This window comes from Nothoprocta perdicaria, unplaced genomic scaffold (genome assembly GCF_003342845.1).
Source record: "Nothoprocta perdicaria isolate Ctin4 unplaced genomic scaffold, notPer1 scaffold_0, whole genome shotgun sequence".
Lineage (NCBI taxonomy): Eukaryota > Metazoa > Chordata > Aves > Tinamiformes > Tinamidae > Nothoprocta > Nothoprocta perdicaria.
In genome coordinates this window covers 4,830,583-4,852,301 of record NW_020454092.1, presented here as the reverse complement: position 1 = coordinate 4,852,301, position 21,719 = coordinate 4,830,583, and the positions used below count along the sequence as shown (strand labels likewise).

The 21,719-nt window shown below is 66.5% G+C and overlaps 2 protein-coding genes across 2 annotated transcripts; one reads left to right on the top strand and one right to left on the bottom strand.

Annotated features, from left to right (window-relative positions):
• Window positions 1–1,542: 1,542 nt before the first annotated feature.
• TMEM198 (transmembrane protein 198) lies at window positions 1,543–3,870 on the top strand. The gene is made up of 4 exons (XM_026052439.1): window positions 1,543–1,767; window positions 2,032–2,607; window positions 2,858–3,048; window positions 3,370–3,870. Exons 1-4 carry the CDS (start codon window positions 1,605–1,607, stop codon window positions 3,514–3,516), a joined length of 1,077 nt encoding a protein of 358 aa, XP_025908224.1. The 5' UTR covers window positions 1,543–1,604; the 3' UTR covers window positions 3,517–3,870.
• Window positions 3,871–5,225: 1,355 nt separating this feature from the next.
• OBSL1 (obscurin like 1) lies at window positions 5,226–21,719 on the bottom strand. Its single transcript, XM_026039162.1, has 26 exons — window positions 20,696–21,719; window positions 19,569–19,838; window positions 19,129–19,389; window positions 18,481–18,786; window positions 17,764–18,042; window positions 16,758–17,033; window positions 16,376–16,648; window positions 13,182–13,454; window positions 12,410–12,682; window positions 11,995–12,270; window positions 11,243–11,518; window positions 10,766–11,041; window positions 9,987–10,307; window positions 9,093–9,368; window positions 8,745–9,020; window positions 8,392–8,658; window positions 7,965–8,234; window positions 7,612–7,878; window positions 7,202–7,468; window positions 6,948–7,060; window positions 6,718–6,871; window positions 6,321–6,482; window positions 6,055–6,159; window positions 5,714–5,980; window positions 5,373–5,642; window positions 5,226–5,233 (listed from the first exon to the last, which is right to left on the bottom strand). The coding sequence occupies exons 1-26, from the start codon at window positions 21,717–21,719 to the stop codon at window positions 5,226–5,228; spliced, it is 7,086 nt and encodes a 2,361-aa protein (XP_025894947.1).

Here is a 21,719-nt window from a genome sequence, read left to right as displayed (position 1 = left end):
TGGAGCGCGCCCGGCCGAGCGCCGCTCGCTGCCCGGCCCCGCTGCTGCGCCCGCTGCCGCGCTCGCCGGGTAAAGTCCAAGCCTGCTTAAGGGGCTCGTGCCGGGGCTGCGGAGGCCCAGGCCCCAGCGCTCACCCTGCCCTGGGCGCCCAACGCCGGCCTGCCCTGGCTGCCGGGATCAGGTGCTGCGAGGCCGTCCTGGGTGCTGCTCCACGGGGATTGTCCCGGCCTGCCCGGGATGCGTTTTCCTCCTGCCAGTGGACCAGGGGAGGCTGGAGGCGGGAAGGCTGGGAGGAGCTGGAGACTGCCGCACTCACACTCACCCTGCGCTGTCTCAGCTCCCTGTTGGGCACCCGCAGGGTGCTGCTGGACACATGGCCCGTGAGGTGGAGCTGCCCGGGGAGAACAGGCCGAGATCCCTGGGCCTGGAACAGGGAGTCATGAGCAAGCAGTGCTTGGAGGGACATGTGGAGGCTGGGGACATGCCAAGGCCGGGGCCACACAGACGCTGGGGACATGCGGGGACCGCTGCCCCTGCCCAAGACGGGTCTGGGTAGATCCTCCCTCCTTCCTGCCCCTTCCCTGGTAATCCCTGGTGCTCTGTCTGGTTTTGGGACCAGGGCTAAGCCCTGAACTGGCTGCTTTAATGCGGCAGTTGGAATGAGAACGCTGGCATGGGGACAGCTGGTCACAACAAGCCCATCCTAAACAAACTGTGCCTGGAAATGAAGCGCGGGAACAAAGGGAGGCTGGAAGAGCCTCCCGCTCGGAGCGGGGAGACAGCGGAGTTAATTGGGGTTTGAGCTGGGTCAGGGTTTGCAGGAGGCTCTGCCCTCCGTGTCCCGGGACGGGATAGGGGGGCCTCGTTCCCACGGGCGGGCGCTGCTGCGAGAGCCGGGCTCGGAGCCAGCGGAGCGCGCGGGGTGGCGAGGGCTGCTTCCCGCCAGCCTGCGGCCAGCCCGGCCGCCCGCCCTGCACATGGGCGCTGGGAGCCCGAGTGGGCATGAAAAATAGCCGGGAATATGATTAGAGGATTGGAAAGGATGCCTTGGAGTGTAAGCTGTAAGAGCTCAATCTGTTTAGCCTATAAAAATAGCAGATTGAGGGGTGACTTAATTACAGAGTCTAATTACTTCATGGGCAGAAAATACCAGGTAGTAGAAGTCTCTCTAATCTGGCAGAGGACAGACGGGAGGCGTGAGAGCCAGGGGCAGGACAGGGAAGCTGCAGACACGCAGTGAGGCCCAGCGTCCAGCAGGAAAGATCCCTGCGGATGGAAGGGGCTGCCCGGGACAGGGATCCTTCAGAATTCCCTTTCGGCTCCGCAGGCTGCGAGGCCGATGTCACACGAGGCTCTTGCCCCGTTGCCTTTCTGCCCGCCTGGGTAGTGCCAGAGCCAGGGTGGGTTTTCCCAGCACCGGGTGCTGCATCCCTTGGCTTTAGAGTGTCTCTGGGCCGGGGCGGCTGCAGCTCAGGGCTGCCCGGTGCCTCTGTCCCACTTGTCCCGTCCTCCGCAGCTGGAGCAGGTCCTGGAGCGCAGCTTTGCCCACAAGCCATGGGGCCGGAGCGGAGGTTGTGAGGCCCTTGGCGGGAGCCCCCAGAGCCATGACTGCACCCGTGCAGACACTGCGTTTCCAGCTGCTGCCGCACGACACGGGCCAGGAGTGGGCACACGACTGCCAGCAGGAGATCGAGCGGCGCTACCAAGTGGTGCCCTCCGTGGTGTGCGCCATGTGCTGCCTCTTCGGGATCATCTACTGCTTCTTCGGTGAGCCAGGCCAGGCGCCGGCAGCGCTGGGAGAGGCTGGTGGGCAAGCGGGTGTGGGAGGGAGGGCAGGGGGAGATGGGTCCCGTCTCCAAACCCGCCCAAAGGGAACCGTTTCTTGCCGGCTTGGCAGTGAGGAGAGTGTCACCGGGGCTGGGAAGTGTCGCATTCACCCTCTCAATCAGAGATCCTGTGGCACAAGGCTGGCCATGCCCTCCTTGGGCACCACGTCCTTCCTGGGCACAGCCTGTCACCGTCTCTCCGCAGGCTACCGCTGCTTCAAGGCCGTCATGTTCCTGACGGGGCTGATGTTCGGCTCCATCATCATCTTCATGCTGTGCTACAAGGAGCGGGTGCTAGACACGCAGCTGAGCGTGGAGGCCTCGGTGGGCATCGGGCTGGGCATCGGGGTGCTGTGCGGGCTGGTCACCATGCTGGTGCGCAGCGTCGGCCTCTTCATGGTGGGGCTGCTGCTGGGGCTCTTGCTGGCCGTGGCCACGCTGGTGGTGATGGAGCAGTTCTACCACCCGCCCACGGTGTGGATCCCCATCGCGCTGCTGCTGGGCGTGGGGATGCTCTTCGCCGTGCTCACCCTGCAGTGGCAGCGCTTCTTCACCACGCTCTCCACCGCCGTCTTCGGCAGCGCCATCATGACCGTCACCGTCGACTACTTCATCGAGCTCTTCCTGCTGGTGCAGTACATCTACGAGCGCATCAAGGTGGCCCCCGCTCGCCCCGTGTGCTGGTACAGCTGGGTCATCCTGGGCGTCTGGCCGCTGCTCACCACGCTGGGCGTCCTGGTGCAGTGGAAGGTCACAGCTGAAGGCTACTCCCACACGGAAGGTGCGCGGGGCCGGGGGCTCAGGGGAGATGGACGGGGTGTGGGGTGTCCCTGGGGGCAGGAACTGGGGGGTTTGGCGCTCGGTCAGGCTTTCTCAGGCTTGGCTTTGCATGCTCGGCTTGCAAAGGTGCTGCAAGGGAGTTAGTGCTGGGGCACCCTGGGCCCATGGGTGATGGGAGGAGCGGGGCACGGGCATGGGCAGCACGTCAGCCCCCGGCCGCGGAGCCGGCTCACGGCCCCTCCGCTCCGCAGTGATCATCAGCCGGCAGCAGCGGCGCGTGCAGCTCATGCGCATCAAGCAGCGGGAGGACCGCAAGGAGAAGAAGAAGAAGCGGAGACCCCACCACCCGCCGCCGCACCAGCACAAGGCGCACCCGCCCGAGCCCGCCTACCGCCGCAAGCCCAACCCCGTGCGCCGCTTCGATGGGGACGTGCTCTCCCCCGTGAGTCCCGCGCCCAGGGTAGAGATCTCGCCGCGCCTCCGCCGGCCCCCCCTCCTCTGCGCGGGCGCCGCGGCGCGGTGTGGCAGGGTGGGCAGAGCTGTGCCAGCGTGGCTCCGGCACGGGCACAGCTGCAGTGGGCCCCGTGCAGTTTGCCCCTTTGCAAAGGCCACCTTTGCAAACGCCACGTGGCTCGGGTGGCTGGGTGCTGGCGGGCGCACTGGCCCCTGTGCTGGGCCGTGCTGTGCACGGTGGGATGGGATAGGATGGGATGGAGGACACTGGGAGCAGGCCCCTCTCACCTCCCTCTCCTCTCTCCATCAGAGCTACATCCAGAGTTTCCGCGAGCGGCAGACGGGGCCGTCCCTGAACAGCCTCATCGCCAGCTCCCACGCCGTGGTGGACCTGGACTATGACTGCAGCTCCACTGTGCCCCTCACCACGGGCTCTGGCCCCGCCGTGCGGGTATAACCCAAGCCAGTGACCTCGAGCGACACCAGCACCCCAGCCCGCTCCGACGGAGCCCCGCGGACACGGGGGGGCTGTTTCCTCGGCCTCGGACGGCCACGTGCAGCTAAGGGCTGCGGGGGCTGTGGATGGAGGCCCTAGCTGGGGGATCACGAGACTCGGCCAGGCAAACCCAGGACTCCAGTGGAGCCAGAGGTGCTGGGGCAACACCCTGGCAAGGAGGCAGCCCAAGGACTGGGGACACACGGACTCATGGAGCGTGGCGTGAGCAGCTCTGCTGGGTGGGGGTCCACAGGCGCCCCGGGACTCCCTGAGCCCCACCTGCTTCCCCACAGCCCGGGCATGTCTATCCCGCCCCATCTCCGTCCCTACATCCGTGCCCGCTTCCCTGAGAGCCCTCCCCATGCCTGCCCCCACCCCATGGCACCCCACAACAACTCCCCAAGTGCCTGTGCCCCATGTCCCTTGTGCAACAAGTGGGTCCCCAAGCCCTTGGCCCTGCACTGATCCCCCCCGCATGTGTGTCCCCATCCCAGCCCTGGCCGCCAGCAGCTCCCAGCCCCTCTCCAGGCAGCTCCCCTGCTTCCCATCTCGTGTGCCCGGGCACCTCCCTGCCGCGCCGAGCCGCTCGCCTTGCTCCCCGCTTTCCCTGCGCTGAGCCAGGGCTGCTGCAGGGCAGACGCAGGGAAGGACTGGCCCTTCCCAGGGCCCTTCCCGGTGCAGGGGCAGGGCTGCTGCCGCAGGGAGGAGGCCCGGCGGGCTCCTGCTCGCCCAGCAAACGGAGCCCCTGCCCGAGGGCTGGCCTGGCCCCTGCCAGCGCCACGTGCCTGGGGCCCCTTCAAGCCCCTCTTTTGCAGTGGGATGCAGGGCACTGGGGCCGGCTGCGGGCAGAGGCTGGGCTGCCTCAGGGATGTGGGGCACTCCCGTGGCGTCCGAGGCCGTCGCTGTTTTGCTGGCGACTGGATTTTATAGTGGACGGGGGGAACCTGGGGCATGGCTGAGCCTCTGGCCGGGGCTGCACGTCTGTGGGGCAGGGCAGGAGCCCCTGCCCAGAGCACGGCTGCGGGCAGAGGCTCCCGCCTTGTATATATTTCTCTTGCTGTGATTTGTATTAATTTATTACGGAGCGAGCCAGGACGTCGCGCCGGGACAGGCCCTTTCCTTGCCCGGGGCCAGGCGGGGAGCCGCGCTCAGTGGGGCGGCCGGGCCGGGGCGTCGCGGCCACCGCGGGGCTCCCGCCGCCCGGCACTGCCCGCGTGTGCCCCGTGCCCCCGGCCCTGCAGCGCAGCCAGCCTCCCCTCGCCGTCTCTTTTGTACATGTGCCAAACGCTGCGGAGGCCGCGGCCACACAGTAAAGAGCCTTTCGGAGCCGGCGCTGCCTGCGCGCTGTGGGGTGGGACCGCGCGGGGGCAGGCGCCGGTGCAGCGGGACCCCAGGGACCTTCCTCCCCAAGACCCCTTCCCGTGGGCTGCACCCAGGGGGCACCCACCGCTTCCCCAGGCTGGGCAGCGCAGTGGGTGCCAGCCCTGCACTCCAAACAGCCACTCAAGGTGCAAGAAGCCACATTGGGAAAAAAGAAAGGGTGTTTAATGCAGAGCCCTGTGGCTGCAACGGGAGCAGGGCGCCCTGGCCGCATCCCTGTGTCCCGTGGGATGCTGCCGCATCTTCCCGTTCCAGCTTCTGTCGGGCCTCTGGCCACTGCCTCAACGCTCCTAGCTCCCTGCAGGGAGAGCGGCGTCAGGGAGCAGGGAGAGCCCCAAAGCTGGAGCCATCCGGGGCAGGGACAGCCCCTGCACCCCACACCCGGGGGAAAGCCGGCCCTTGCAAGCAGCTCCGGCCCCCCGGGGCCGCCCACGCACCTCGCACGGTGAGCTGCGCCTTGGAGCGCGCCGGCCCGAGGCACACCCTGACCACGCCGCTCATGCCGGCGGCCGTGGCGTGCAGCGTCAGCCGGTGCACGCGGCCCTGGCTCTCCATGCTCACGTGCGCGCCGGCCCGCAGCTCCTCGCCGTTGAGGCTCCACTGGGGCGCGCGGGGCAGCGCGCCCGACACCTCGCACTCGAAGCGGGCCTCGCCCGGCGCCACCACCTCCACGCTGCGCAGCCCGCGCAGCACCTGCACGCCCTCGGCTGCAAGGCACCGCGGCACCGTCACGGCCTGGCCCCGCCGGCCCCGCGCCGCCGCGCGGCCCGCGCCTCACCCTCCACGAGGAGGCGCGCGCTGGAGCGGTCGTCCAGGGCGTCGCACGTGTACGTGTCCTCGTCCTCGGGGCCCACGTGGTGGATGATGAGTGTGCGGTAGCAGTCCAGGTTGCAGATCTCGTACTTGTCCCCGGCGAAGATCTCAGTGTCCCCGCGGAACCAGCGCACGCGGCCGCGGGCGTGCGACACGGTGCACTCCAGCGTGGCCTTGTGCCGCGCCAGCACCGTCTTGTCCCGCAGCGGCTTCACAATGCGGATGGGCAGTGCTGGGGCGCGGGGCCGTGAGCGGCACGGGGCCGGCACACAGCACCCATGGCCGCAAGGTGCCCCCCGCCGTTACCTTCCACCCGCAGCCTGGCCTCCGAGACGGCCGCCTTGGCCTCGAAGCGGATGAGCCCTGCGTCCTCGGGGCGCACGCCGCAGAGGAGCAGGAAGTGCTTGGTCCCTGCAAGGGGGGCAGCGGCTGGGGTGGGATGGGGTGGGCAGGGGGGCCCCCTTTGCCCAGTCGGCCCTGCAGCCTGTGCCACACAAGCTCCGGCTCTGCCTTCGCTTCGCCTCAGTTTACCCCTTCCCCACACCGAGCGCACGGCTCAGCCGAGTACTCACCTTCTTGCCGTATCTTCACCGTGCTGGTGACCTTGATTTTCTCGCCGTCCCGGAACCACTCGCCCTTGACGTCCCCGTGCGACGCCTCGCACGTGAAGACGGCGTTGTCGTTCTCCTGCACGCAGGCGTCCTGCAGCTCCTGCACGATGCAGACCTGGCGCTCTGCGGGACACGGGGGCAGGGGCTGGGGGGCAGGCGGGGGCCCAGCCCGTGGCTCCCACGCACGGGAATGACTCGAGATGCCACCTGGGAGCGGCAGGAGAGTCACGGTGTGTGGGTCCCCAGGGCAGCAAAGGGGCAGGGAGACGCTGGCACAAGCACCAGCCAGAGGCTGCAGGGCGCCCGTGGGCTCTGTTTACCCGCCGCAGCTGGAGGGCTGATGTGGGCCCCGCCATACCGTGGACACGCAGGGTGGCCGAGGCCTGGCAGTCGCCCGCGTTGCAGGTGTAGACGCCGGCATCAGCCAGCTCGCAGGCGCTGAGCTGCAGCAGCCGCCGCCGGCCCGCCGAGTAGATGCGGCAGCGGGGCCCGGGCCGCAGCTCCACCCCGTCCTGCGCCCGGGAGCACGCGGTCAGGGAACCTCACGGGCCCGGCAGCCCTGGGCATGGTGCAGGGCTGAGCTCTCACCTTGCACCACTTCACCTCGGCGCCGGGGCGAGACAGCTCGCACTCGAAGGTGGCAGTGCCCGTCTCCAGCACCCCAAGGTCCTGCGGAGCCTTCACTATAGTGACTGGTGGCTCTGTGGGGAGAGGACACAGGGCAGAACGGTTTGGCAGCGATGCACCTCGGCACCGCAAGGGCAGCGAGCGGGGCCAGGTGTGTCTGCTTGGGGCCATGGGGCCACACAAGCCCCCCACATCCCTCCTGCTGGTGACCGTACCCCGCACGAGCAGGCGGGCGCTGCAGCGCAGGCTGTTGGTGCTGAAGGCCACAGTGCCCGAGTCCTCCAGCGTGAGCCGCTGCAGCGTGAGGCTGTGCGCACGGCCGGCCGCGCTGATCCGGCACGTGCCGCTCGGCTTCACCCGGATGCCATCTCGTGTCCAGACGCCCGGCACGTCGGCGTGCGACAGCTCCAGGTGGAAGGTGGCTGTCTCCTTCTCAAAGGTCTCCACATCTGCTAGTGGGGTCTGGATCGACACCTTGCGCGCTGTGAGGGACAGGGACTCATGTCCACTGCTGGGGTCCTGCTCCCCGGCCGCGGAGGCTGCCAGGTGCCCAGGTTTGTGGCACCTCCCTTTGCCAGGGTCCTGCTTGCCGCGCTGGCCGTACCGGTGCCGTGCGGATACTCACGCTCCACGCACAGCTTGGCCTGCGTGCGGTCGTGCAGTGTCTCGCAGCGGTAGGTACCGCGGTCGGCGGGGCTGAGGCTGCGGATGGTGAGCGTGCGCCGGCGCCCCGACTCGCGCAGCTCGTACTTGCCGCCGGGCTGCAGGAGGACGCCCTGCTTCAACCACTGCACCTCGGCGGCCTCGTGGCTCACCTCCACCTCCAGGCACGCGTCCTGCTGCTCCTCCGCGGCCACGTCCTGCAGCCGCCGCACGAACATCACCTGCGCCTCTGCGAGGCCCACGTGCGGCGTCACCGTCTGGCCCCGCGCCGGCCGCAGCCGCTGCGCACCAGGCCCCACCAGCTTCGCCACCCACCTTGCACGCTGAGCCGGGCCGTGCTCACCAGCCCCTCCGCGTTGGCCGTCACGGTGGCCGCGTCAGCCAGCTGGCACTGCCGGATGGTGAGGCTGTGACACAGCCCTGTCCTCGCCACCAGCAGCCGCTCGCAGGGGGCCACAGCCTGGCCGTTGAGCTGCCACGTCAAGGCCACGTCTTCGGGGGACACCACGCACTTGAAGGTGGCGTCCTCCCCCTCCAGCACCGTGAGGTTGTGCAGCTCCGCAATGATCTCCACCACCCTAGGGACTAAAAGTGGGGCGTGAGGGTGCATGGCCATGCCCCGTGCTGCACCACTGTGAGTCCAGCCATCGAGGGCACGGGGCACTCGCCTTCCCCGTCCCCTCTCTGCCCCACAGGACAGGGCTAGTTCTGGCGCCGCAGATCCCCAGCACGAGGGGCTCACCCTGCACCGTCAGCGTCGCCAGCGTCCGGTCGTCGTTAGACTCGCAGCAGTATTCGCCGGCGTCCTGGGGCCCCACGTTGCTCAGCACCAGCGAGCGCTCTCGGCCCTCCGCCTTGATCTGCCGCCGCGCCGCGGGGCTCAGCCGGCGCCCGTCCTTCAGCCACACCACGTCGCCCTTGGCCTTGCACAGCTCGCACCACAGCACCACCGTCTCGCCCTCGTGCGCGTGCACGTCCGCCAGGCCCCGCAGGAACTTCACCAGCAGCTCTGCAGCAGCACGCAGGCCCACGGGTGGGTGCGCAGCCCCGAACACCACGGCCCTCCCCAGGCACGGCCCCCGGCCCCACGCTCACCCTTGACGCGCACATCGAACTGCATGTGGTCGTGGCGGGAGCGGCAGGTGTAGAGGCCGGCGTCCTCCTTGCCCACGTTGCTCAGCACCAGGCTGTGCACGCGGCCCTCGCGCCGCAGCTCGCAGCGCTCGCCGGCCTCCACGGGCTGCCGCGGGCCCAGCCAGCTGACGGGCGCCGCCTCCTTGGACACCACGGCAGAGAGCACCGCGCTGCTGCCCTCCAGCACCAGCAGCTTCTCCGGCTGCTCCTGCTTGTTCACGAAGAGCACGGGCGCCTCTGGGGCAGGGCAGAGGGGCTGAGCGGCGGCGCGGGCGGGCGAGGGGCTGGGGGCGGCCGCGCGGGGCTCACCTGTCACGCGCAGCGTGAAGTGCACCTCGTCGTCGCCCGCGTCGCAGAGGAAGCGCCCGCCGTCGCCCAGCTCCGCCTGCCTGATGGTGAGGCTGCGCGCGGCGCCCTCGCTGCACACCAGCAGCCGCCCGCCCGAGCGCAGCGGCCGCCCGTCCTTGCGCCACTGCGCGGCCGCCCCCTCCGGGCACAGCCGGGCCACCAGCGTCACGCTGTCCCCCTCCTGCACCTCCACGGGGCTCCGGGCCTCCTCCTTGTTCACGATGCGCACGGGCTGGGCTGTAGCACAGAGCGGGCACAGGCAGGACTCAGCAGCCATGCGCAAGCACCACGGCACTGGCTGCGGGGCAGGAGCCAGGGCTGTGGGGTGCAGGGGGTCGGTGGGACCAGCTGTGGGGCTGGCTCTGGGGTACCGTGGGGCGGCAGTGCAGACTGGTCGGGGTGCCCGTGCGGAGGGGCCCCGGTATGGATGCTGCCGAGCCCGTCCTCCCGTATCGCTCCGGAGCCCAGCTGCAGGAGCCCGGCTTTGGGGCTCGCTGGGACACCCGCCCCGCACAGCCCTTTCTCCCCGTCTGATAAAGGGCTAGGCCGAGCTCAGCCCTTGGCGGCCGCCGCGGGAGGAGAGGCGCCTGGGAGTCGGCCAAGGATAAATTTAGCGGGGCCTGCCGGGGGAGGCAGGAGGTATGTGTCTCGCCTCAGCCCGCGGCTCCTGCGAGACGGGGCTGCGCGGCGGCCGCGTCCCCTCCCTGCGCCGCACTGGGCGCAGCAGCTGCTCCGCTGCGGGCTCGGGAGCTGCCGGGGCATCTGGGGTTTGGCGTCCCCGCTACGGGTGCCCACAGGAAGCCGGAGCGAGGGGAGGACAGCCTGCTCCCTACAATGGGTCTCCAGCCCTCTCACCTGACACCTCCACGCTCGTCACCATGCGGTCACTGGCAGCGTCGCAGACGTAGCAGCCTGAGTCGCCCGGCTGCGCCCCGAGGATGGTGAGCTCCCGGAGAGCCCCCCGTGCCTGCACGCGGAGCCGCTCGCTGGGCTGCACCTCCTGGCCGTCCCGCAGCCAGCGCACGGCGGCATCGGGCCGCGACAGCTTGCAGGCCAGCACCAGGTCCTCCCCGGCCACCAGGCAGCGGTGCTCCGTGGCACCCGTGTTCCCCACGATGGTCACCGGCGGCTCTGGGGGCCGGAGAGAAGGGCTGTCACTGCAGTAGCAAGGAGGTACTGCCCAGCCCAGAGGTGTAGGGAGAGAAGCCCCAAACGCCAGCCTCCATTTTGGGGGTAAAGGAAGGACAAACCCTGCCCTGCAGAGCAAGACAACTCTTGGCTTCACCCTTGAGCTGCCAGAGCCAGGTCTGGCTGCAGGACAGCGTTGCAAGGCTGGTGAGAGGGAAAACGCCACATGTCTGTTCCTATTGCTGCTCATCTCATTCCCTTTCCCCCACCAGGTGCCCTGTGCACCCATGGGTGGTCCTGCTGCAATGGCTGGATCCTTTCTGGATCTTTCCCATGCTGGGCAGTGCATGGGTTTTCAGAGCGTGCCGCGCTGCTCCCTGTCCCAGCCCTGCATGCACCACTCTGCATCTACTGAAACACAGCGCAGCCTTGGGCAACCCTTGCACAAGCCAGGGATCCTGGGACCTCTCCGGCTGCATGCAGGCAGAGAGGAGAGCACCGCTCACCTTCCACGGTGACACAGAAGATGACACTGTCATCACCAGTGTCGCAGAGATACTCGCCGGCATCCCTGCGCGTGGCGCCCAGGACGACGAGCGAGCGGCGCGCGCCGTTCTCCTCCAGCCGCACGCGCCCCGTGTCCTGCAGCTTCTCCCCATCCTTGTACCACTTGAGCTCCCCGTGGGCCTGTGAGAGCTGCACCTCCAGCACCAGGTCCTCCAGGGCTCGGCAGTGCCGGCGGGTGGGCAGAGCGTCCCTCTCCAGTATCCTGACTGGCGGGTCTGGCAGCACCAGAGCTGCTGTTAACTGCACGCTGGGTTGTGCCTTGTGCAAGGTTTGGCTCTGGGCAGGAGCCATCCCATGGAGACCGGTCCACACGGCACTACTCATGGCAAGGGAGCTACAGGGCACCCCCTTCGCCAGGCTCTTGGGTCTGCACCCCCGGCACCTGTCCCCCAGGCTGTCCCCCAGCCCCGGCTCACCTGACACTTGGACAGTGAAGGTCACCGCGTCATCGGCGGCGTCGCACACGTATTTTCCAGAGTGCTCCGCTCGTGCGGCGGGGATGAGCAGGCGCCGCTGGGCACCCTCCTCCTCCAGCACCAGGCTGCCGCCCGCCTCCAGCGTGACGCCCTCCTTGGCCCAGCGCACGGGCGCATCGGCACGGGACAGCTCGCAGGCCAGCGTCACCGTCTCGCCCGGCGAGGCTTTCACCACCGGGGGAGGTCTCCGCGGCTGCAGGATCTTCACGGGCAGCTCTGCAAGGGGAATGTGGCCCCCGTGCAGAGCAGCATGGGGGAAATACAGCACAGGGGACACCTTAACCCAAAGTGAGTACCACCCTGAGTGGCACCGAACCCACACACCAGCAGGTGGGCACGGAAAGAGCACTCAGGGAGCAGGGCATGAGCTGCTCTTGGGCTGCCTGTAGCATGTGTGACCACATGCAGGCAGAGAGGCTGTGGAGAGCCCTGCACATGGCAAGCACAGCACTCAGGCAGGGAGCCAGCACATCCTGCCCGAGCACAGGGCCTTTCCTTGCAGCCTGCAGGCTGTCTGGATGTGGAGGCAAGTGGCACAGGGTTTAGCTCTGCCTTTTCCTGCTGCAGAAGGGATGTGGTGACGACTGAGCAGCAGCCCCACAGTCAGTCAGGGAGCAGCCAGAGCGAGTTCCCCAGCCCCTGCAGGGAAAGCCCCGCACCCGGGACCCCAGGTGGGGCCAATAGCCACTTACCTGACACCTGGACGTCAAAGGAGACAGCCTCATCCCTGCTCTCACAAATGTACTCGCCCGCGTCCTCCACGCCGGCCTTCGGGATGACGAGGCAGCGCTGGGCCCCCTCCGCCAGCAACAGCAGGTTGTCGCCCTCATCCACCTCCAGCCCGTCCTTGAACCAGCGCACGGGAGCGTCCGGCACAGAGAGTTCGCACCGCAGCTCCACACGTGCCAGCGTTAGCACTGGCAGCACCAGCGAGCGCTGCGGCGGCTGCAGGATCCTCACGCGTGGCTCTGCCGGGGTGAGATGAGATGAGACCTGCTGGGCCAACCACCCATTCCCCCCAGTGCCGCTAAGGGCAGGGAGGCAGCGAGGCAGCACTGGAGAATGCCCCGAGCAGAGCTGGCCGGCGGGAAAAGCCACCGCACCAACCTGCCACCGTGATGTTGTAGGAGGCAGAAGCGTCTCCCGCTTTGCAGAGGAACTCGGCCGTGTCCTGGGGCCGGGCGCAGGGCAGCAGCAGGCGGCACCGCGGCCCCTCGCGCTCCAGCACRAGGCTCTCGCTCGCCTCCAGCTCCAGCCCGTCCTTGTACCAGTGCACGGGGGTGTCTGCATGTGACAGCTCGCACCAGAGCAGCACGCGCTGCCCGGCCGTGTAGGCGTGCGCGGCCTCCTCGTTGGAGTCGACCACCCGCACCGGCGCCTCTGCGGGGACACACGGGGCTCTGTGTGACGCCAAAGGGATGGTGACCCCAAAGCCACCTCTCAGCACAGCCTGGTGCAAGGACACACACCCAGCCCCAGGCCCAGCTCACCGCTCACAGCCACGGCAAAGCTCGCAGCGGCTTCCCCGGCATCGCAGGTGAACGTCCCCGCGTCCGACAGCCCCACCGAGCGGATCATCAGCCTCCGTGTGCACCCCTCTGACTGGAGAGCGAGGGCCTCGTCTGGGACCACGGGCTCCCCATCCTTGAGCCAGCGGACGGGGGCGTCCGGCGGGGACACGTCGCACTCCAGGAGCAGGGGCTGCCCCTCCAGCAGCGCACGGCAGCGCTGGCCCTCGGGCACCGGGGCCATGTGCACTGGTGGGGCTGAGAGCACCGAGAGCCTCATCACTTGGCTGCCACTGTCTCGCTGCCCTGCGTGGCACAGGGCCAGGCCAGGGCCAAGCAGCAGAGGGAAGCCCCTGCGGGTGGGCACCAACCTGCCACCGTGATGTTGTAGAAGGCGGAATCACCACCGGCATCGCAGACAAACTCGGCCGTGTCCTGGGGCCGGGCGCAGGGCAGCAGCAGGCGGCACCGCGGCCCCTCGCGCTCCAGCACGAGGCTCTCGCTCGCCTCCAGCTCCAGCCCGTCCCTGTACCAGCGCACCGGGGCGTCCGCACGCGACAGCTCGCACCAGAGCAGCACGCGCTGCCCGGCCGTGTAGGCGTGCGCGGCGTCCTCGTTGGAGCCGACCACCCGCACCGGCGCCTCTGCGGGGAGAGAGGCGCAGCATGGGCTGCCGTGCCAAACCCGCAACTGCTGTCTGCGTGGCAGACCCCGGTGTGGCACAGCGGCTTCACAGATTCCTTCATTTTTAAGCCTAAAAAGCACCACCTAACCTACGACTTGCAAAACTCCGGCTGTTGGGCTGCCCCGGCCCAGCTATGCCAGGGAGCTCCCTCGCCTCTCTGCCCACCCGGGTGCCAGCGTGGGGACACATCTTGCTTTGAGCCTCACCATAAATCACCGAGCAGAGTCCAGGGCTCTGCCCCACGCTGGGCAGGAAGCTTGCAAACTTCCTCTGTGAGTTTTAGTTTTTTTCCAGTGCTCAGTGCAAACATTGCAGAACAACAGCATTTAAGAGCAGGCAACCAGCCAGTCTGTAGTGTTTAATATGAATCGTGCTGAGTCTGTATCTGTCCAATTTATTGAGCAAATACTGCAAAGTTCCTTAAGTGGGCCTGGTAAGAGCAATCAAAACACTGAAATAGAGCTGGGAATATTGACTCTGGAGCCCTCAACCTCCTGCTTGATGTCCTGAGTCCAACATTGCAGGACCAGGAGAGGCTTTCAGCATCTCTGTTCCCTTGCCCCATGAGACAACCGGGTGCTTTTAACCCCTGGGAAGTGCAGAGGAAAGCCCGTGGTTTGGCCTGCCTGAGTGAGACAGTCTGGGAGCTCCTGCATAGGGACATAAATGGAAAAATATCCCCACCCGTAGAAGTCTCTGATGTAATGGACAGAGGAACAATGAAATTTTGGGGCCGATCTGCCTCCTTCGAGGTGCTGAGAGAGCCCAGGGAAAGCCTTGAGCGAAAGACGCAGCGCGTGAGGCCCTGGTCAGCCCCGCTGCTCTGCTCCAGCCCCATCAATGGCTCCAACAGAGTCAAAACACGCAGCAGCTGCCGGAAAACCCAGAGGCATTCGGGGATGGCCGGACTTTAGGCAGCTGGACTTGTGCATTGCACCAGCCTGTGACGGGGATAACTCAGATGCCTGGAGAAATCCAGGCATGCCATATCAACAGCACTGCTTTTATCTGCCAAACCTGAAATTGTGTCAGAGAAGTCCTCATTTAAGCCTTCTGTCACCGTCAGCTCACAGCACGCTGCCTGCTGCCGATTACGCTATTAGCCCTTCCCCGGTGACCGAGCCCTGAACCAACTGAGTCAGGCTCTTTAAGTCTCTTCAGCCTAAGTTATGCAAAGCTGCTAAGCTGAAATACTGAACTTCAGCAGATGGTGCTTCCCCCCTCTTATGTTACAGATGCAGAACTTTCCACGCCTGTGCGCTGCCACGGGACGGACACTGCCTCCCGGCCATCTCCAAAGCCTGAGGGCCACTGCTGATCACCCCTGTGCAGGGAGGAGGCTACAACCCATCCCTCCCGATGGTGATTCTCACTCTATCACATTCAAGGCCCTTCTTTCTTAAATCTCTGGGCAATTACTATTTTACTGATTCTTCTAGCATCTTGTGTTACTCATGGCATTTCCGCCCTTACATCCTCTGCGATTACCTCCCCTGCATTCTGCGCTAGCCGCACGTGAGCACGGCGGAGAGCTTCTGTCACCGCAGTCACTTCACCTTTTGACCAGGCTGGATTCCTGCCACGTGTAGCTCCCTGCGCTTGTGGGTTTTGGGGCCAGCCACAGGAAGTCTTTTGGTCATTTTCATTTTTCGCTATCGTTTTCCGCCTGTGCTGCTATGCAGCGACGCTAACAGCAGCTTCGCGATGGGCCAAAGTCGCTGCCTGCTGTTGTCCGCCCGCAGTAAACACAACCAAATCATTGGTATCCAGGCAACCGCTAATTTTTAGGTCAGCAATTAACGCTGTCCATCAGAGCGATGCCCAATAGTGAGTCACCCCACACCAGGTGCCGGGCACTCCGTGGCGGATGCCAATGCCCGCTGTTTTTAGGAGTGCACGGGTCCTGTTTGCTGGGCAGCCGAGGGGTCCAGCAAGCGTCACCCAGCATGGAGGTGCTCAGCACCCACCAGCGAGGCCTGGGCACTAGGAGGGAGCTGCCTGCTGCCCTGCTAAGCGTGGCAAAGCAAAGCCCCACTGCTGTGCGGATGCTCGCCCGGCTGAGCCCTGCTGTGCGCCGGTGAGGACTGCTCCCATGTGAAACCTGGGCCTCTGGCCCTTTCTCCTTCGGCACAGGCCACACCAGGCACAGCGGGCCTGTCCCACCCACAAGGATATCAAGAGGGCAACCACTGCCCCACGCTGTGCTGGGACCCTCCTCACACACCCCCAGCCATCGTGTCCCCATCCCTCCCACCCTGCAGACCTAGGTGCCAAGCCCTGAAGCCTCAACACAGCGCCTAAACAGGGATCCTGCTGCCTGTAGCTCATCTCCAGGGAGAGGTGGGAGGCAGAAGGGCAGAAGGCAGTGTGGCCCAAACTGGGTCATGGCAGAGGCAGGGTGGAAGGTACCAGGTGATGAGTTTAAGTAACATGTGGTCTGGAGGAGCACCCAGAGCACCAAGGGGCAGAAGAGGCAAGTCACGATAATGCAGAAAGACAAGGAGTGAACAGGAGAGCGCGGAGACAGCAGGAAGGAGGCCAGGGAAGGGCAGAAATGCAGCAGATGGGAGATGGTCCCAGGGGCTGCAGGGGGGCAGGAAGGAGAGAGCAGCTGGACGCTGCAGCATTGAGAGCAGACAGGCAGGCAGAGACGCTCCCGTGGTCGGCACTTCCCACTCCGCCTGCTGAGCACCCCATAACCCTCCCTCTGAGCAGGCAGGGACTCACCCTGCCCTCGCAGCCCAATGCCCATGAGAAGATTCCCCTCAAGCCCTTCGTGACCTGCCACCCACCGACCTGCCACTGTCTCGCTGCCCTACATGGCACAGGGCCAGGCCAGGGCCGAGCAGCAGAGGGAAGCCCCTGCGGGTGGGCACCAACCTGCCACCGTGATGTTGTAGAAGGCGGAATCACCACCGGCATCGCAGACAAACTCGGCCGTGTCCTGGGGCCGGGCGCAGGGCAGCAGCAGGCGGCACCGCGGCCCCTCGCGCTCCAGCACAAGGCTCTCGCTCGCCTCCAGCTCCAGCCCGTCCCTGTACCAGCGCACCGGGGCGTCCGCGCGCGACAGCTCGCACCAGAGCAGCACGCGCTGCCCGGCCATGTAGGCGTGCGCGGCGTCCTCGTTGGAGCTGACCACCCGCACCGGCGCCTCTGCGGGGACAGGAGAAGAGGAGGCTGGGGGGGCTTTACCAGCCCCCAACTCCTGCTCACGTAGTACAGAACACAGGGCCGAAGCTCCCGCGTGCAGTCCCCAGCTCACCTGTCACCGTCACCACGAAGCTCACGGCTTCGTCCCCAGCGTCACACGTGTATATGCCACTGTCGGAGGGCCCGGCAGAGCGGACGAGCAGCCTGCGCACGCAGCCCTCCTCCTGCACCGCAATAACGTCGTCCAGGGGCACGGCCTCCCCGTCCTTGAGCCAGCGGACGGGGGCGCCCGGCGGGGACACCTCGCACTCCAGGAGCACGGGCAGACCCGCCGGCTGCTTCCGGAGGCGCTGGGCCTCGGGCACCGGGGCGATGTGCGCCTGCGGGGCTGAGAGGCAGCACAGAGCGGTGAGAAAGGCACCTGGGAAGCTGGGAGAGCTCCTCAGATCCTGGCTGGACAGGTGTCAGCAGGGTATGGGGACAGTGAGCAATGCTCCCACCATAGCCCATCACCACGGTGCTGCTGGATGCCCCTAGGTGCTGCCCTGCCCTGCTCACCACCTGGCAGCTGCTCTGCTCAGCATTACCTGGAGTTAAGCATTAGTCCATCTCTACCACGGAACAGGGGTGCATGTTGCATCCCTGGCCTATACTCAGCGCTAAAAGACACGAGCTCCTGGGCCATGGCTGTGGTACCAGGACAGCCCAACCCAATGGAGATGCGCCTTGGCCTGAGGGCAGAGGCATCCTAGCCAGGCCAGGCAGATAAGGAACAGCCTTGCTGCAGTCCCTGGATTGTAAATGATTACGTGCCCAAGGTCTGCACAGATCTTCCAGGGCCTGCAGCCCCGGGGCTTAGAAGTGCTTTGTGCTCTGCAGGTCCAGCTTCAAGGAGCAAAGCTGCTCTTGCAGAAAGCCAGTGCTCCCCAACCTTGGGCTAGGAGGCAACAGCACGTGAGAAGCTGCTCCTCCACCTCGTACTCCTGATTTGTCTCTAAGGAAGGGATGCCGGATGTAGCAAAAAGCCCAGGTATCCCTCACATTGGAAGAGGTGACCCCAAGCCCTGCAGCATCCTGCACCGCCGCTGTTCTCCTTGCCTGCCCCCAGCCACACTCACCTTGCACCTGTAGCGTGGCTGAGTCCCGAATGCTGCCGGACACAAAGGTGACCTGGGCTCCGCTCTCCTCCCGCCGCGCTCCGCGGATCAGCAGGGAGTGCTCCGTTTTGCAGTGCTGCACGCAGTACCGGCCGCTCGCCCCCTCGTCGTCGCCCAGCCTCGTGCCATTCAGGAACCAGGCGCCCCGCACTGAGGCAGAGAGCTCCAGGGAGAAGTGGGCATCCTCGCCATCCCGCACCCGCGCGTCCTGCAGGCCTCTCTCCAGGCGAGCTGCTGGGACTGGAGCAGGGCAGGACTCAGCCCCATAGCCATGGCATGTGCCAGGGGCCAGCAGACCCTACAAGTGCACTTCCCTTGGGTGCCTGCTGCCCCTGCCCAGCCTCCACAAGCATCTAGGACCCATCAGCTAGGATAGTGCAAGGAGAAAAATGCACTGCAGGTCCTGGGACCAAGGCACGGTGCCATCCCATTCTCTCCTGGGAAGAAGAGTTGCTTGGGAGTGTTCTGGGATGTGCAGTTGAAGCACATGCTCTGTGCTGACTGGGGAACCTGGCAGCTGGGGAACCTGGAGCCCACAGGCTGGTCCTGAAGGCAAATTGAGGGCTGGTCCAGCCTGTCTCAACCGGTCCCTAAGGAAAACCAGGTCCCAGCCCAGCCTGGGAGGCCCAAAGAGGGCCAAAGGAAAACGCATGACCCATAGGGGGTTGGAGCCCTCACCGAGATGCACGGAGCCAGGGAATTCCACAGGCCCACTCCTGCCGTACTTGTTGACGGCGCAGACGCGGAAGCGGTAGTCGGCCTCGCAGGGCACGCTGTCGCCCAGCACCTCCACCAGGCTGGCCAGGTCGGTGGTGAGGCAGTGCACCCACTCGCTGCTGCTGAGCTCCTGCCGCTCCAGCACGTAGCTGCTGGCGGGGCGGTGGTGCACGTCGGGCGCGGGGCACCACGTCAGCAGCGCCGCGTTGCTGTGCTCCGTGCTCATCCTGGCCGCCACCGGGCTGCTCGGAGGGTCGCGCTTCACACCTGCAACCCACAGTCGGCATTTCCTGCTTGGAGGCTGCAAGTCAGGCTCCGAGCCAGGGAGCGAGACAGGAAAAGGGAGGAGTAGGGGGCTGTGCAATCTCTGCCATGGGGATCCTCTCTCTGATGACAGAGGCTGCTCACGCTTGAGAGCATCAGCTCGGCAAGAGCCTTGCACCAGAGCAGCAAGGCACAAGAGCAAGGGCCCTGCTAATGGCCTCATGCCCCAAAGAGCAATCACCACCATCACGTCCCCAGTGCAGTGGGTGCCCGTCCCAGCTCTCCCCCATGTCAGCCCCTGGTGAACGTGGAGGAGGGAGGACACAGGACCGCTCAGGGGCTTACACTTGACGCGGAGCTGGGAGGATGTCTGAGACTCGCCCACGGCAAAGGAGATGACGCCCGCCTCCTCGCGGGTGACGTGCACCAGTACCAGGAGGTGCGTCCTGCCGAAGCTCTTCAGCACCGTGCGGGACGACTCCTGCAGCTCCTGCCCGTTGCGGTTCCAGCAGATCCCCTCCACCGCCTCCCGCGTCTCCACGCAGAAAGCCGCGTTCTCCCCCTCCATGATGTCCAGCTTCCGCGGCAACCTCTTTACGATCATCCCTGAGAAAGGGGTCGGGTGAGGGTGTTTGGGGAGCAAGGGCTGGAAGGGGTCTCGGGTGGGGAAGCAGCAGGCACGTGGAGGCACGCGGATGAGATGGGGAGGCAGGTGCTGGGAGCAGCAGGGAGCTGCCTGATCAGGAGGAGGAAAGGTAGAGCTAGGGGAGCTGGGCTTGCCCCACCTCGCACGGAGACCTCAGCGATGCTGCGGCCCTTGTCCTTCATCTGGCAGAGGTAGATGCCATCGTCGTCGGTGCGGGCGTCGCGGATGGTCAGGCGCCGCAGCGCGCCTTGCTCCTCCATGACGTACTTGTGGCTGGGCTGCAGCTCCTTGTCCTCCAGGTACCAGGCGGTGGGGATGCTCTCCAGCGGGACGTGGCACTCCAGCACGGCGTCCTCCCGCTCCTGCACCTCCACATCCGCCAGCGGCACCTGGAAGCGCACGCGGTGCTCTGGAACCGGGAGAGAGACGGGTGCTGAGGAAGGCACCCACATGCCTTGGCTTGGCCTCCTCCCCTTGCCACCTCTCCCTGCCTGCAAGGCTCTGCCTGCTTGCAATAACAGCAAACCCTGGTGTTAGCACCAGAGCAAGTCCTGGGCAGGAGGCATGGGCAGACTCCTGCTCTCTGCCCCCTCTCACTGCAAGCCTCAGGCAGCCCCATGTCCTCAGCCAGCCCCTTCATTACATTTCATTGCACTGCAAAAGCCCCTGCTGCGTGTGACGGGCACTGTCCTGGGAAGCAATTTAAACACAGCGTGGGTCAGCAAAGCCAGGTGCAGCCAACATGTGGAGACAGCGCATCTTTGGGGATGCGGGCATGCAGGCATGCATGCAGGGATGCATGCAGGGATGTATGCAGGCATCTCAGTGCAGCCTGTTGGGGGGGCGCACGGCCCCAGCTGGGTGCAGGTCAGTGCCGGGCGCCGTGCCACCCTCGGTGTCCCCAGCTGGGGAGGCAGCCCCGTGCAGGCTTTGCCAGCAGGACAGGGCTGCCGCCAGCGCAGACACTTGGCGCCGTGCCCTGCAAGGCTCCCCGCCAAAGCCGCTCTGTGCTTGACGGGGAATTTGTCACCAGCACATCGCGCCCTCTCCCTGCTCGCAGCCCGGCACATGCAGCCTCCACAAACGTCACCATTCTGCTTGCAGCAAGAGAGGAGCAAGGGGGACAACTGCAGGAGCTGCCAGACCTGGGGCACCCCACAGCTGCTCCTGGCCCCACTGTGGCCTGCACAAGAGGCCCCTACCCCACAGGTGCCTCTGTGTTCCCCGGCCCCTGCTGCCCCTGCGCTTGCAGGGCACGGTACCTACCCTTCACGTGGAGCTGCACAGCGCTGAGGGTCTGGCCGGCCGTGTTGGAGGCAGTGCAGATGTACAGCCCCTGGTCCTGGGGCTTGCAGTACAGCACCTTGAGGATGAAGTAGCCCTCCCTGTCCTCGTAGATGAGGTGCCGGCGCCCGGGGCCGACGGGCTTCCCGTCCTTCTTCCAGACGATCTCAGGCTTGGGCTTACCAGTCACGTAGCAGCGAAACTTGGCGTGTTTCCCCGCGCTGACGGCGAAGGCCTTGGCGCCCGGCACGCCGGTGGGCACCTCGCCGTGGGGCAGCGCCCAGGCCTCGGGCACGCCGCTCCGCGCCGCCCGCCGGGGCGCCTGCCCCGGGCCGTTCCTGGGGCACCCCTGGGGTTGCTCCTCCAGCCGCCCCGGCTCCAGCGGCTCCACCAGCAGCACGGCCGCAGCCAGGGCCTCCTGGGAGCCGCTCCGCGCCCGGCACACGTAGACCCCGCTGTCCGGGGGCCGCGCGCTGAAGAGCTTCAGGAAGTGCCAGTCCTCAGGCTCCCTGCCCACCGAGAAGTGGCTGCTCTCAAAGAGGTCGGAGAGCTTGTGCCCGTCCTTCTCCCAGTGCAGCGCCAGGCAGGGCCGCCCTGCCACCCTGCATGTGAATGTCACGTCCTCCCCTCGGCACACCCGCATGGACGAAGGCCTGACCAGGAAGACGGGCGGCTTGTTCTCAGGGTCCCCCTCCTCCGAGGGCTCCCCGGCTTCCACTCTGAGCGTGGCAGCGGCGTAGGTCTCGCCAACATTGTTCTTGGCCTTGCAGACATAGAGCCCGCTGTCCTCTGGGGTCACTCGGGACACCAGCAGGCTGTACACGTTGCCCCTGGCCTCCACATGGAAGCGGCCCGAGGGCTCGATGGGCGTCCGGTCCTTCTCCCAGAGGATGCTGGGCCGGGGCTCACCCGCGATCTGGCACTTCAGGACTGCGTCAGCACCGGTTTGCACCGTGAACGTGCGCGGGTAGGCCAGGAACCGGGGCGCTCCCCCAAGCCCCTCCAT

Coding starts and splice junctions, on each gene's coding strand:
- TMEM198 (XM_026052439.1), top strand. CDS start 1,605: ATGACTGCACCCGTGCAGACACTGCGTTTCCAGCTGCTGCCGCACGAC. Junction 1,768..2,031: donor GATCATCTACTGCTTCTTCG/GTGAGCCAGGCC, acceptor GTCTCTCCGCAG/GCTACCGCTGCTTCAAGGCC. Junction 2,608..2,857: donor AGGCTACTCCCACACGGAAG/GTGCGCGGGGCC, acceptor TCCGCTCCGCAG/TGATCATCAGCCGGCAGCAG.